The sequence below is a fragment of the Salvelinus alpinus genome, chromosome 8 (assembly GCF_045679555.1).
Source record: "Salvelinus alpinus chromosome 8, SLU_Salpinus.1, whole genome shotgun sequence".
In the NCBI taxonomy this organism is placed as follows: Eukaryota; Metazoa; Chordata; class Actinopteri; order Salmoniformes; family Salmonidae; genus Salvelinus; species Salvelinus alpinus.
Window position 1 is genome coordinate 30,993,498 of NC_092093.1, and position 15,078 is coordinate 31,008,575.

The 15,078-nt window shown below is 42.0% G+C and overlaps 1 protein-coding gene across 1 annotated transcript; it reads left to right on the forward strand.

The window, feature by feature from the left end:
- Positions 1–694: 694 nt before the first annotated feature.
- On the forward strand, positions 695–9,108 carry LOC139582286 (endothelin-1). Its single transcript, XM_071412294.1, has 4 exons — positions 695–770; positions 4,087–4,255; positions 6,150–6,278; positions 6,387–9,108. Exons 1-4 carry the CDS (start codon positions 695–697, stop codon positions 6,493–6,495), a joined length of 483 nt encoding a protein of 160 aa, XP_071268395.1. The 3' UTR covers positions 6,496–9,108.
- The last annotated feature ends 5,970 nt before the right edge of the window (positions 9,109–15,078 follow it).

Consider the following 15,078-nt stretch of genomic DNA (forward strand, 5'->3'; position numbering starts at 1 on the left):
AAAATCCAAATGACATCAGATTGAATGGTTGGAAGGAAATATACTAAACAAAAATGTAATGTGTTGGTCCCATTTTTCATGTCCTGAAATAAAAGATCCCAGAAATTGTCCATACACACAAAAAGTTTTTTTCTCAAAAAAATTGAACACAAATTTGTTTACATCCCTGTTGGTGAGCATTTCTCCTTTGCCAAAATAATCAATCCACCTGAAGATGTGGCAGTCAGCATTCTGACTGCAGGAATGTCCAACAGAGCTGTTGCCAGAATTTTCATTTCTGTAGCTGATTAAACAGCTGATTAAACAGCATTATCATTACACAAGTGCATATTGTGCCGGGGACAATAAAAGGACACTCTAAAATGTGCGGTTTTGTTACACAACACAATGCCACACGTCTCAATGCCACACGTTAGCATTCTGACTGCAGGAATGTCCAACAGAGCTGTTGCCAGAATTTTCATTTCTGTACCATAAGCCGCCTCTAAAGTTGTTTTAGAGAATTTGGTAGTACATCAACCGGTCTCACAACTGCAGACCACGTGTAACCACACCAGCACAGTACCTCCACATCCGGCTTCTTCACCTGCGGGATCATCTGAGAAGGGGGAGTGGGGTGCTGAGGAGTATATTGGCTGTAATAATTCCTTTTGTTGGGAAAAACTCATTTGGATTGGCTGGGCCTGGCTCCACAATGGGGGGACCTGGCTCCCAAGTGGGTGGGCCCAAGTGGGCCGTCACAGGCCCACCCAAGGCTGTGCCCCTGCCCAGTCATGTGAAATCCATAGATTAGGGGCTAATGAATTTATTTAATTTGACAGATTTCCTTATATGTACTGTAACTCAGCAAAATTGTTGAACTTTTTGCATGTTGCGTTTATATTTTTGTTCAGTATAGAAAGCTGTGAAAACGACCCAACATGTTTCTGATCAGATTTCAGTTCTGCTTGGATGCATATTTTATGTGGTTGAAATACGATCAGCTTTTATGATGCTGATAAAGGAAGCACCTTTACAGAAGGTATCTAACTGCGCACTCACGGGGGGGGGGGGGGGGTATTTTCTGAAGGCACTGTATATATACAGGATTACCGGGGATATAATCTGTGGTAGTTCATAACGTTACATCCACTAATCTTGTTAAAATAGGGCCAGGGGCTCTGACAATGTTGCCTCAACATTCTGCCGGAGATCGTTTCTCACTTAATGGGTTGGTATGGATTAAATAGTAAACTCATGGATGTCTTTGGCAATCAACTGAAACGCTAAAGCAGTGAACTCTCACTTCTCCAAACAGGTCACTAAATAAAATGTAATCTCAGGAGGCACGCAAGGCTTGTAGTGTAACATTTCCATAGTAAATGCCAATACAGTATAATCCATGGTCCAGGCGTCTGTTTGGCGTGGAGTCTGTAAGACTTTAATTTCCTTGCTATAAGTCTAAAGCAAGAAATCCACCATTAAAACAGTTCCCTGATCAAAAGATGATTTACCTTTAGCTATTTGCATCAGTCAAAGCTACTTACGTAAATCACTCGACACCTGTATGATCAGACTCTCTGTTGTGGCATTTTCCCTGAGACTTGTTAATAAAGAGCTGAAGAGGACCGCTTTGGTGTACAAGGGAAATCTGGTTTCCTTCAAGTGATAAAAAGTCAAACCCCAACCCAATTATCAGAAGCTGCACTCGTGGCTTGCCCCAACAGACGCCTGAATGCACTGCATGAACTTGCAAGGAACATGCAGGGTACAATGTGGTTGGCCACTGATTCATTGGAGTGCTTTAAACCCAAATCCACATGGCATTTGGGATTCTCCACCACTTGAGCTTTGTAGCACATATTAAACTATTGACCTTTACAGGGTGTAACAGTTTGATACAATTTACAAAATAAAATATAAAGCGTAAGAAATATATTAGGGTTAGATGTGGGAAACATAAGAACGTAGCTATGTGTAGACAGTGTCATTATCAGAAAAGAAATCCCTGTCTATACTGGACATACAGTGGCAACCTAATCTAGGCTTCATCTGGGCTATCAGACTGTAATAATACAGTTGAAGTTCGAAGTTTACATACACTTAGATTGGAGTCATTAAAACTCGTTTTTCAACCACTCCACACATTTCTTGTTAACAAACTATAGTTTTGGCAAGTCGGTTAGGACATCTACTTTGTGCATGACACAAGTAATTTTTCCAACAATTGTTTACAGACAGATTATTTCACTTATAATTCACTGTATCACAATTCCAGTGGGTCAGAAGTTTACATACACTAAGTTGACTGTGCCTTTAAACAGCTTCAAAATTCCAGAAAATTATGTCATGGCTTTAGAAGCTTCTAATAGGCTAATTGACATCATTTGAGTCAATTGGAGGTGTACCTGTGGATGTATTTCAAGGCCTACCTTCAAACTCAGTGCCTCTTTGCTTGACATCATGGGAAAATCAAAAGAAATCAGCCAAGACCTCAGAAAAAAAACATTGTAGACCTCCATAAGTCTGGTTCATCCTTGGGAGCAATTTCCAAACACCTGAAGGTACCACGTTCATCTGTACAAACAATGGTATGCAAGTATAAACACCATGGGACCACGCAGCCGTCATACCGCTCAGGAAGGAAGGAGACGCGTTCTGTCTCCTAGAAATGAACGCACTTTGGTGCGAAAAGTGCCAATCAATCCCAGAACAAAAGCAAAGGACATTGTGAAGATGTTGGAGGAAATAGGTACAAAGGTATCTATATCCACAGTAAAACGAGTCCTATATCGACATAACCTGAAAGGCCGCTCAGCAAGGAAGAAACCAATGCTCCAAAACCGCCATAAAATATCCAGACTACGGTTTGCAACTGCACATGGGGACAAAGTTCGTACTTTTTAGAGAAATGTCCTCTGGTCTGATGAAACAAAAATAGAACTATTTTGCCATAATGACCATTGTTATGTTTGGAGGAGAAAGGGGGAGGCATGCAAGCCGAAGAACACCATCCCAACCCTGAAGCCCGGGGGTGGCAGCATCATGTTGTGGGGGATGCTTTGCTGCAGGAGTGACTGGTGCACTTCACAAAATAGATGGTATCATGAGGATGGAAAATTATGTAGATATATTGAAGCAACATCTCAAGACATCAGTCAGGAAGTTAAAGCATGGTCACAAATGGATATTCCAAATGGACAAGCATACTTCCAAAGTTGTGGCAAAATGGCTTAAGGACAGCAAAGTCAAGGTATTGGAATGGCCATCACAAAGCCCTGACCTCAATCCTATAGAACATTTGTGGGCAGAACTGAAAAAGCGTGTGCAAGCAAGGAGGCCTACAAACCTGACTCAGTTACACCAGCTCTGTCAGGAGGAGTGGGCCAAAATTCACCCAACTTATTGTGGGAAGCTTGTGGAAGGCTACCTGAAGCATTAAACAATTTGGCCAGTGGGTCAGAAGTTAAACAATTTAAAGGCAATGCTACCAAATACTAATTGAGTGTATATAAACTTCTGACCCACTGGGAATGTGATGAAAGAAATAAAAGCTAAAATAAATAATTGTCTACTATTATTCTGACATTTCACATTCTTAAAATAAAGTGGTGATCCTAACTGACCTAAAACATGGCATTTTTACTAGGGTTAAATGTCAGGAATTGTGAAAAACTGAGTTTAAATGTATTTGGCTAAAGTGTATGTAAACTTCCGACTTCAACTGTGTGTCTGACTGACATCAAATGAATAACCAGTGCTGATCAGTGTCTTTCTGAGGGCTGGATAAAAGGCTGTCTGTTGCCCAGTGTAGCCCAGTGGCAGTAAGATGGCCTATAGACGGTGAGAGGGCTGGAGGACACTCAATAAGTTAATTGTTTTATAGACTATTGGCCCCTATGAGAAGCACATAATAGGATGGATGTGTCACGATTATAACCACATTAGCAGTGCCAAATGAGCTACAGTACACACTGTTCTTCAGAAACGAATACAAATGGAGTGACCGCAATCTCACAATTCTGTACCCTATGTCCTTGTAAAGGTTTCATTAGCGTGTGTTATCTTGATATAATGCTTCATTCATGGGTTTTCCCTTTCTCCCAGCATACTCAGACTCCACCTCTATCCCTGGGACTGGTCCAGAGGAGGGCCCCGTGAAGCTGCTTAACCACAGGCCCCATCGGCGGGAGAGGCGTTGTTCCTGTGAGAACCTGAAAGATAAAGAATGTGTGTACTTCTGCCACATCGGCATCGTCTGGGTCAACACTCCTGGGTGAGTCCATCGACACACTCACACACGAACATCACACAGCACAACTGGAATTCACCCCCTCATAAACATACCATAGCTAGAAAGATCTTGAAGACACATCTCTGTGTTGTGAAATCAGAGCTACATCTATACATAGTTTTGTTGGATTGAAAAGGTGGAAATGCGTGACATTTGAATGATAAATTCTCATGCTGTATCATATTTTTGCATTGAGCCATGGTGTGTTGTGACAGCGCAATGAGAAGCCACAGGGTTTTTTATATTTTTTTGTGATTCATTATCACATCAGGGTGTAAGGAGCTGGATGATTTGTGGTACTCTGTAAATCTCAAAACCGCAAAGTGTCAAGGATTTAATTTAAAATAAGAGGCAGCTACTGTTTATCATCAACTCAGACTGTCTCTCAACTCTTTCCTGCTGAAGCTTCTTGTGTAACATAAAAAAAGATATCTACTCACATTTTTCAAAAACAAGTAGTGTAACTCTTCAACATTTACTAGTCAACCTACAATAAGATGTATCTGAACATACTTCCTGACCCAAATATCCCACATCCAATTAGTTGGAGCAGTGGTTAGGGCATCTGTCCTCTTGTTAATTCTTTGTTTCCTCAAAAGAGCTTTCATATGTGTTCTGGAAGTACCAGGTTTCTATAAGTTTGCCACTAGGCTGTACTTCCCCATGGTTAGCCAAAAACAGCTACTAAAGACTAAGGCCTATACATTTTAGGTACTGTGCTATGTTTAAACATGGAATCACAGTAGTAGTATGCAATTATGTAATCCCTTGTTGTTGTCATTATCATATCATTGGTAATACCACACGTCCGCCTACCAAACATTATTAAGACAAAGGGATGGACATCGGCAGTTAGGAACTGATATTACATTTCATATTAAAAGTTCGCAAATAACCATTCATTTCCAAAATTAGCATAGGGTTTTATGAAACTCATGTGTGGTTTCTATTAAATTCTGTTGACTCAAGCTATCTACTTCCAACGCCAACTCTAGCAACTACGACAGGTCACAGTTCCTAAAAATTTGGGGACATTTACTGGCAGTCATAGAGACAGGCATTCACCGTCCAAAAAACTACAACAGGGAGAAAGAGATGAGAAAAGAAAGGGTCACCTTTCAACAGCTGCCAAAAACACAGTTTGGAATGCAGATGTGTTAGTGTTTAAAGAGCAGGCTGCTCTGACAGACACAGACAGACAGACCGACCGACTGACCAACAGACAGACAGATAGATGGGTGCATGTGTGTGAGTGTGTATGTCAGCGTGCGAGGGATGAGTGCATGTGTGTGATGGCGTGTGGAGAACACAGGGAGGAGATGACCCTGTTTGATGGAGATGCTTTGAGTCGTGCATGGCATCTGGAATCAGTTGACGGTGTGCATGGTCTTGTTAACATGTTCCAGGCATGAGATGGGCATCGAGCCATAATGGCAGGCAGGCAGACATGCTCTGGTTGGCATCAGGATAAAGGTTAATTCCCAGAGCAATGAAAGAGCAGCTTCAGGAGATATAAATGTGTTATTACAGACTGCCGTCCTCTCTGTGTCCTGTAAGACAGGTTTAGTACATTATACCCTCGAGGCTCATTAGACACCAGTGTTTGCCCAGCTTTTCAGGGCCATGCAGTTGTATACAGTATATGGTATCTGCTTAATTGGTTCTGTGAAAGCATTTTGTGAGTGCCAATAGTGATAGGATATTGAGCTATTATGAGAGCTTCAAGATAAAATTCCAGACATTCTGTGCTGTGATAAAATAAAACAAAACACTGAGTTCCCTTTGTAGGTTAAGAAACACATCCATTCAATTCAAAGATATTGTTAATCCTTCCATGTACAAAATGTGCTCATCAATCCCCTAACTCTGTTTCTAGTCAGATAGTGCCATATGGAGTGGGCTCTTTCCCTGTTCGACTGAGGAGAGAGGTGGGACGATGCTTCTGCGCGGAGAGAAATGACTTTGAGTGTCTTCACTTCTGCTCTGCCTTGCGTACACTCAAAGAGTAAGTGTTCTTGAATCACATTTCAGGTGTGTTAATATCATTGCTATGCCATGTCAAATGTTGGGAGGAAAGGAGTTTAAATTGTCATTTTTGTCCTAATTTCCATAGAGGTGAAAATGATTTGGGCAAGAGGAAGTTTGTGACAAAGTTTAAGAAGAGATATAAGGCTGGAATCTCGGATGAAAGGAACCAACACACACTAATTCAAGAAACTTGAAAGGAGAGAATGGACATCACCCTAGTTCCATGTGTCATCCACTTTCATTGGTGTCTTTTACAATACGATGCAAAAGAACATTGTACAATGGTGGTCTGTGTCTGAAGTGTATTTATGAAATTATGCCGTAACTTTGCCTTCTTTTTGTCATTGTGAATAATTTTTTAATGATTTTATTGCTGTACATATATATTTCTACTTTACAACATACAGTACATACATCATTTTGAAATCAGATATTGTTACATTAATGCAGAAATGATCAGTATTAAGAGAGTATATGTAAATGTCTTGTATCTCTGTCAAAAGTATCTGTCATTTTAACATGTTTTGATCACTTACATCCTTTGGACATGTTTTCTGTCATGAAGTTTGAAAGTGAAAGATGCCGTAGATGCAAAGCAATGCTGTTCGTTGCTCTTCACAGTGAGTTATATGCCAAACCAGACAGGAAATAAGCTGTGTGATCTAGGACAGTTGGGTTATTGTATGACATATCCAAAAGTAAAACATTTACAGTTGAAGTCAGAAGTTTACATACACTTAGGTTGGTATCATTAAAACTCGTTTTTCAACCACTCCACAAATTTCTTGTTAACAAACTATAGTTTTGGCAAGTCGGTTAGGACATCTACTTTGTGCATGACACAAGTCATTTTTCCAACAATTGTTTACAGACAGATTATTTCACTTATAATTCACTGTATCACAATTCCAGTGGGTCAGAAGTTTACATACACTAAGTTGACTGTGCCTTTAATAAACAGCTTGGAAAATTCCAGAAAAGGATGTCATGGCTTTAGAAGCTTCTGATAGGCTAATTGACATAAGTTGAGTCAATTGGAGGTGTACCTGTGGATGTATTTTAATGTCTACCTTCAAACTCAGTGCCTCTTTGCTTGACAACATGGGAAAAGCTAAAGAAATCAGCCAAGACCTCAGAAAAAAAATGTATAGCCCACCACAAGTCTGGTTCATCCTTGGGAGCAATTTCCAAACGCCTGAAGGTACCACGTTCATCTGTACAAACAATAGTATGCAAGTATAAACACCATGGAACTACGCAGCCATCATACCACTCAGGAAGGAGACGCGTTCTGTCTCCTAGAGATGAACGCACTTTGGTGCGAAAAGTGCAAATCAATCCCAGAGCAACAGCAAAGGACCTTGTGAAGATGCTGCATGAAACAGGTACAAAATGTTCTATATCCACAGTAAAACGAGTCCTATATCGACATAACCTGAAAGGCCGCTCAGCAAGGAAGAAGCCACTGCTCCAAAACTGCCATAAAAAAAGCCAGACTACGGTTTGCAACTGCACATGGGGACAAAGATCGTACTTTTTGGAGAAATGTCCTCTGGTCTGATGAAACAAAAATATAACTGTTTGGCCATAATGACCATTGTTATGTTTGGAGGAGAAAGGGGGATGCTTGCAAGCCGAAGAACACCATCCCAACCGTGAAGCACGGGAGTGGCAGCATCATGTTGTGGGGGCAAGGAGGCCTACAAACCTGATTCAGTTACACTAGCTCTGTTAGTAGGAATGAGCCAAAATTCACCCAACTCATTGTGGGAAGCTTGTGGAAGGCTACCTGAAACGTTTGACCCAAGTTAAACAATTTAAAGGCAATGCTACTAAATACTAATTGAGTGTATGTAAACTTCTGACCCACTGGGAATGTGATGAAAGAAATAAAAGCTGAAATAAATCATTCTCTCTACTATTATTCTGACATTTCACATTCTTAAAATACAGCGGTGATCCTAACTGACCTAAGACAGGGAATTCTTAACTGTATATTAACGACTTCAACTGTATATTCTTTCAAAGATGATTTTATAGCTAATACATGACAACATACCCTAGATCCTTGCGGTTTTATTACACAGTACCTTAGTTGTCACAGTGATCTTCCATCAACCCCTTGAGTTTATATCTGCCTGTGAAATGTTCCCTCTAGGCACAGCCTAAGAAGTGTGTGTGTGTGGTATGTACAGCATGCATACCTTACAATGGAGGAACTCATTGGCTGAACGCCCTAGCCTGTCCAGCATTTATGGAGCAGAAAAGAGTGGCTGTCATCCAATCATCATCCCTCTCCTTTCCTTTGCTCACCTTACGGTCAGTTCGAGCATTGCTTTGGGGATCAGAGATGGACCTTGTCCTCTTTGTGCTCCCTGCAGACCATTGCTCTGTCAGCCTGAAGAAGCCTGCAGGACCGCTGGATTGAACATGATTACACTCTCAGCCCTGTCTAGTCTTCTCCCACAATGCTGTGCTCACCGCTCACAGGAAAATAACTCTGTTCCGATGGATAATGCGCTATGGTGTCTCAATGCATGATTTGTGGCTTTATGCTACTGCAATTTCCTCGACTTTGCTCTCATATTGTTTACAGTGTTGTTTGCAATGTTTTGTTTTAGATTACTGCGGTACATCTAATCGTCCCATGAGAATAATCAAGTAGGACAAATTCTACACACAACACAATTTATACCTAATATAAAGCAGAAGCCTCTCAATTTTCTCTGAATGCACCATGATAATTCCTTTTCTTTTGAACAATTTCTTGGAAAAATAAAGGTATTGCATACTGTACCTTCAGAAAATCGTACAAATGGAGAGGTGGAAACAAATGTCTCCTGTCGACAGTTCCCATCGGGCCATATATTACAGATGGGTCTTCAGGGTCAGATCTATAGTGTGCCCAGGGAGCTTAAGTGAAACTAGAACTCACATCTGCTTCTTATCAGACCGAAATTGGCCAAGGTTTTTCCAATACCAGATGTCTTGGATATTGCACCGTTATAAATGCAAAGGCATGAATCATTTAAAATGCTACGATTTTATGTAAATGTTAGCTAAACAAAATACAATGCTTTATAAAATCACTTGCATATTATGCTGTCAGTGCCAGGGAGTTGTTTAGCAGGTGATGCCAGTTAAGGATTGGACCCTTTTTTTCAATTTCTGCCTAAAGTGACATGCCCAAATCTAACTGCCTGTTGCTCAGGACCTAAAGCAAGGATATGCTTTATGTCCTGAGACAGCAGGGGTTCAAACTGTAGAACCCAGTTCCTACACTTTAACATAAAAATAGATTTTATCAAACAAAACAAAGCTACCTTTTATCTCTGGGACCCTCAGGATGACAAATCAGAGCGAGATTACTGAATGTAAGTACATTATTTACCTTCAGAGGTGAATATATCAAACCAGATGCTGTGATAAAAGCATTTTGTTGTTGTGCACTCTGCTCAAACAATAGCATGGTATTTTCTCACTGTAACAGCTACTGTAAATTGGACAGTGCAGTTAGATTAACAAGAATTGAAGCTTTCTGCCCATATAAGACATGTCTATGTCCTGGAAAGTTGGCTGTTACTTAAAACGTCAATCTAGTCACATTAGCGCACGTTAGCAACAACCGTCCCGGTTTAGGGACACCGATCCCGTGGAGGTGCTTCAGAGACGAAGAGAAAGGCCTACTCAGCACTTTAAATGCAGGCCTTAGATACAAAAAATACATAATAACGCAGTATTACAACCTATGCGTTGTTTGCTCTATAACCTGTCAATTCATATGCCTTGAGTAAAGCCAGAGTGTCTATCTATACAGATGACTCAACACTATACACGTCAGCTACTACAGCAACTGAAATGACTGCAACACTTAACAAAGAGCTGCAGTTAGTTTCCGAATGGGTAGCAAGGAAAAAGTTAGTCCTAAATATTTCCAAAACTAAAACCATTGTATTTGGAACAAATCATTCACTAAACCCTAAACCTCCACTACATCTCGTAATGAATAATGTGGAAATTGAGCAAGTTGAGGTGACTAAACTGCTTGGAGTAACCCTGGATAGTAAATTGTCATGGTCAAAACATATTGATACAACAGTAGCTAAGATGGGGAGAAGTCTTTACATAATAAAGCGCTGCTCTGCCTTCTTAACAACACTATCAACTTGGCAGGTTTGTCGCACCTAGACTACTGTTCAGTTGTGTGGTCATCTGCCACAAAGAGGGACTTAGGAGAATTGTAGTTGGCTCAGAACAGGGCAGGATGGCTGGCCCTTAAAAGTACATGGAAAGCTAACATTAATTGCATGCATGTCAATCTCTCATGGCTCAAAGTGGAAGAGAGATTGACTTCATCATTACTTGTTTTTCTAAGAGGTGATGACAAACTGAACATACCGAGCAGTCTGTTTAAAATACTTGCGCACAGATCGGACACCCATGCATACCCCACAAGACATGCCACCAGAGGTCTCTTCACAGTCCGCAAGTCCAGAACAGACTTTGGGAGGCGCACAGTACTGCATAGAGCCATGACTACATGGACCTCTATTCCACATCAGGTAATGGATGCAAGCAGTAGAATCAGATTTAAAAAACGGGTAAAAATACACCTTATGGAACAACGGGGACTGTGAAAAGACACACACAAAGGTACAGACACATGCATACGCATACACTGTGATATTGTTGTATGGTGGTACTAAACATGTTGTATTGTAGATATGTAGTGGTGTAATAATGTTATATGATGTACTGTTTTATCTTTTGTTTTATATGTAATGTAAGTGCTTAAATATGTTTGGACTTCGGGAAGAGTCTGGGTAGCCATTTGATTAGCTGTTCAGGAGTCTTATGGCTTGGGGGTAGAATCTGTTATGAAGCCTTTTGGACCTAGACTTGGCGCTCCGGTACCGCTTGCCGTGCGGTAGCAGAGAGAACAGTCTATGACTAGGGTGGCTGGAGTCTTTGACAATTCTTAGGGTCTTCCTCTGACACCGCCTGGTATAGAGTTCCTGGATGACAGGGAGCTTGGCCCCAGTGATGTACTGGGCCATACGCACTATCCTCTGTAGTGCCTTGTGGTCGGAAGCCAAGCAGTTGCCATACCAGGCAGTGATGCAACCAGTCAGGATGCTCTCGATGGTGCAGCTGTAATTCTTTTTGATGATCTGAGGACCCATGCCAAATCTTTTCAGTCTCCTGAGGGGGAATAGGCTTTGTCATGCCCTTTTCACGACTGTCTTGGTGTGTTTTGACCATGATAGTTTGTTGGTGATGTGGACACCAAGGAACTTGAAGCTCTCAACCTGCCACACTACAGCCTAGTTGATGAGAATGGGGGCGTGCTCGGTCCTCTTTTCCTGTAGTCCACAATCATCTCCTTTGTCTTGATCACGTTGAGGCAGAGGTTGTTATCCTGGCATCACACGGACAGGTCTCTGACCTCCTCCCTATAGGCTGTCTCATCGTTGTCGGTGATCAGGCCTAACACTGTTGTGTCATCGGCAAACTTAATGATGGTGTTGGATTCATGCCTGGCCATGCAGTCATGAGTGAACAGGGAGTACAGGAGGGGACTGAGCATGCACCACTGAGGGGCTCCCATGTTAAGGATCAGCGCGGCAGATGTGTTGTTACCTACACCTTCTTGAGCCTTGTTGGTTAAGCTTAAGCTACCTGCAGATTCATATTACAGAATTTCATGCATAGTGGTTAGCTTTGATAATCCATTTGTACTGTAGCTATGGGTTGTAATTATGGTTAATTGTTTAGCTAGCTAGCTAACTAAGTACATATCTAAACACAAGACTCCACTTCGCAAGAGAATGATTACATGACCCATCAAGTTAGCCAGGTGTGTCTGGGGGTGATTACGGCCTTCTATTGTATTCCATGAGTACATGTCTAGACAATAGTGACCCACCCTCTTAGCTAGATGTGGCTGGGGGTGGTTATAGCATTTCTTTCACATGACCCATCAATTTAGACAAGTGTCTGGGTAAGCATCATCTAATAATGATAAAATATTTTTTCTGGACACTTTTAAAGTCAGATTAGGGTATAGGCAAAGGACTAAATAAAGTGTATGTTTACTTAGTGTAGGCTACTACTTTCTCCACTTTTAGTCTCAAAATCTTTGTTTGTTTACTACACTACTTTACTCACTCTATTTAGCACATGGCCTCACGTGCGAATCTTAAGGAGATGGGTGGGGCTAAGGCTTAAGAGGGTGTGAACAATGCTAAATAGGTGTAGACAAAGAAGAGCTCTCCGATAGGTGTACCAAAATATTCAAGGGCCATTTTCTCAAAAGTAGGGTTTCAAGTTTATAAACTTTCAAAGCAGAATTACTTTCCCATTGTTCCTCAACTGCAGTGTATGATATATCATTTTGTAACTCTGAGTCTCTACTTTTATCCAATGTAAAAAACACAATTTCAAATTTTGCTACATAGGACCGAATCGGGGCAGTGGGTCACAAATGCTCGCTGGATTCCCTTGCATTCAATGGTAACGGCAGCAACAATGTCATACTCTTCTGACCAGACAGAATCAAATAAATGGGCTACACATACAGAGACAGAGGGGCACTGTTTCGTTCGCTCGGATGTTTTCTCCAGGGGAGATACACTTGAAATCGGAAGTTTACATACACTTAGGTTGGAGTCATTAAAACTAGTTTTTCAACCAATCCACAAATTTCTTGTTAACAAACTATAGTTTTGGCAAGTCAGGTTAGGACATCTACTTTGTGCATGTGTAGCGTGGTTCGTTCTGCGTTGTGTACTTTTAATTAGGACACTGCCACAACTGGAGGTCTGCTGGTTGAATTATTTTTATTTGCCCTGCACACGAAGAGACAACACACATTATGTTAACCCTTGGCGCAGTCATAGCTCTCAGGCACCTGCGCGAGCACATGGACACTCACTCAAACACTGTCCCAAGTACTCACAAGTTACAATAGATTTTGTTAACTTGTTAACATAAATCTTTATATTGTCCACATTGTAACAAACGTATGGTTGCATAACAGCACATTGTGTAACATTACCACGGTTTTATATTAAACAATTTCGGAGCCAAGGACAACATATCTTGCTATGCCGAAGGTCAGGCAAAAGAGGGGATACGGAAATACAGATAACCCGCGATGGGCCAAACCAAAATATACAAAACTTTTACAATCACGTGTATGTACAATATCAAATCAAGTCAAATGTATTTATATAGCCCTTCTTACATCAGCTGATATCTCAAAGTGCTGTACAGAAACCCAGCCTAAAACCCCAAACAGCAAGCAATGCAGGTGTAGAAGCACGGTGGCTAGGAAAAACTCCCTAGAAAGGCCAAAACCTAGGAAGAAACCTAGAGAGGAACCAGGCTATGAGGGGTGGCCAGTCCTCTTCTGGCTGTGCCGGGTGGAGATTATAACAGAACATGGCCAAGATGTTCAAATGTTCATAAATGACCAGCATGGTCAAATAATAATAATCACAGTAGTTGTCGAGGGTGCAGCAAGTCAGCACCTCAGGAGTAAATGTCAGTTGGCTTTTCATAGCCGATCATTGAGAGTATCACTACCGCTCCTGCGGTCTCTAGAGAGTTGAAAACAGCAGGTCTGGGACAGGTAGCACATCCGGTGAACAGGTCAGGGTTCCATAGCCGCAGGCAGAACAGTTGAAACTGGAGCAGCAGCACGGCCAGGTGGACTGGGGACAGCAAGGAGTCATCATGCCAGGTAGTCCTGAGGCATGGTCCTAGGGCTCAGGTCCTCCGAGAGAGAGAAAGAAAGAGAGAAAGAGAGAATTAGAGAGAGCATACTTAAATTCACACAGGACACCGGATAAGACAGGAGAAGTACTCCAGATATAACAAACTGACCCTAGCCCCCCGACACATAAACTACTGCAGCATTAATACTGGAGGATGAGACAGGAGGGGTCAGGAGACACTGTGGCCCCATCCGATGATACCTCCGGACAGGGCCAAACAGGAAGGATATAACCCCACCCACTTTGCCAAAGCACAGCCCCCACACCACTAGAGGGATATCTTCAACCACAAACCTACCATCCTGAGACAAGGCCGAGTATAGCCCACAAAGATCTCCGCCACGGCACAACCCAAGGGGGGGCGCCAACCCAGACAGGAAGATCGCGTCAGTGACTCAACCCACTCAAGTGACGCACCCCTCCTAGGGACGGCATGAAAGAGCACCAGTAAGCCAGTGACTCAGCCCCTGTAATAGGGTTAGAGGCAGAGAATCCCAGTGGAGTGAGGGGAACTGGCCAGGCAGAGACAGCAAGGGCGGTTTGTTGCTCCAGAGCCTTTCCGTTCACCTTCACACTCCTGGGCAAGACTACACTCAATCATATGACCCACTGAAGAGATGAGTCTTCAGTAAAGACTTAAAAGTTGAGACCGAGTCTGCGTCTCTCACATGGGTAGACAGACCATTCCATAAAAATGGAGATCTATAGGAGAAAGCCCTGCCTCCAGCTGTTTGCTTAGAAATTCTAGGGATAATTAGGAGGCCTGCGTCTTGTGACCGTAGCGTATGTGTAGGTATGTACGGCAGGACCAAATCGGAAAGATAGGTAGGAGCAAGCCCATGTAATGCTTTGTAGGTTAGCAGTAAGACCTTGAAATCAGCCCTTGCCTTAACAGGAAGCCAGTGTAGGGAGGCTAGCACTGAAGTAATATGATCACATTTTTTGGTTCTAGTCAGGATTCTAGCAGCCGTATTTAGCACTAACTGAAGTTTATTTAGT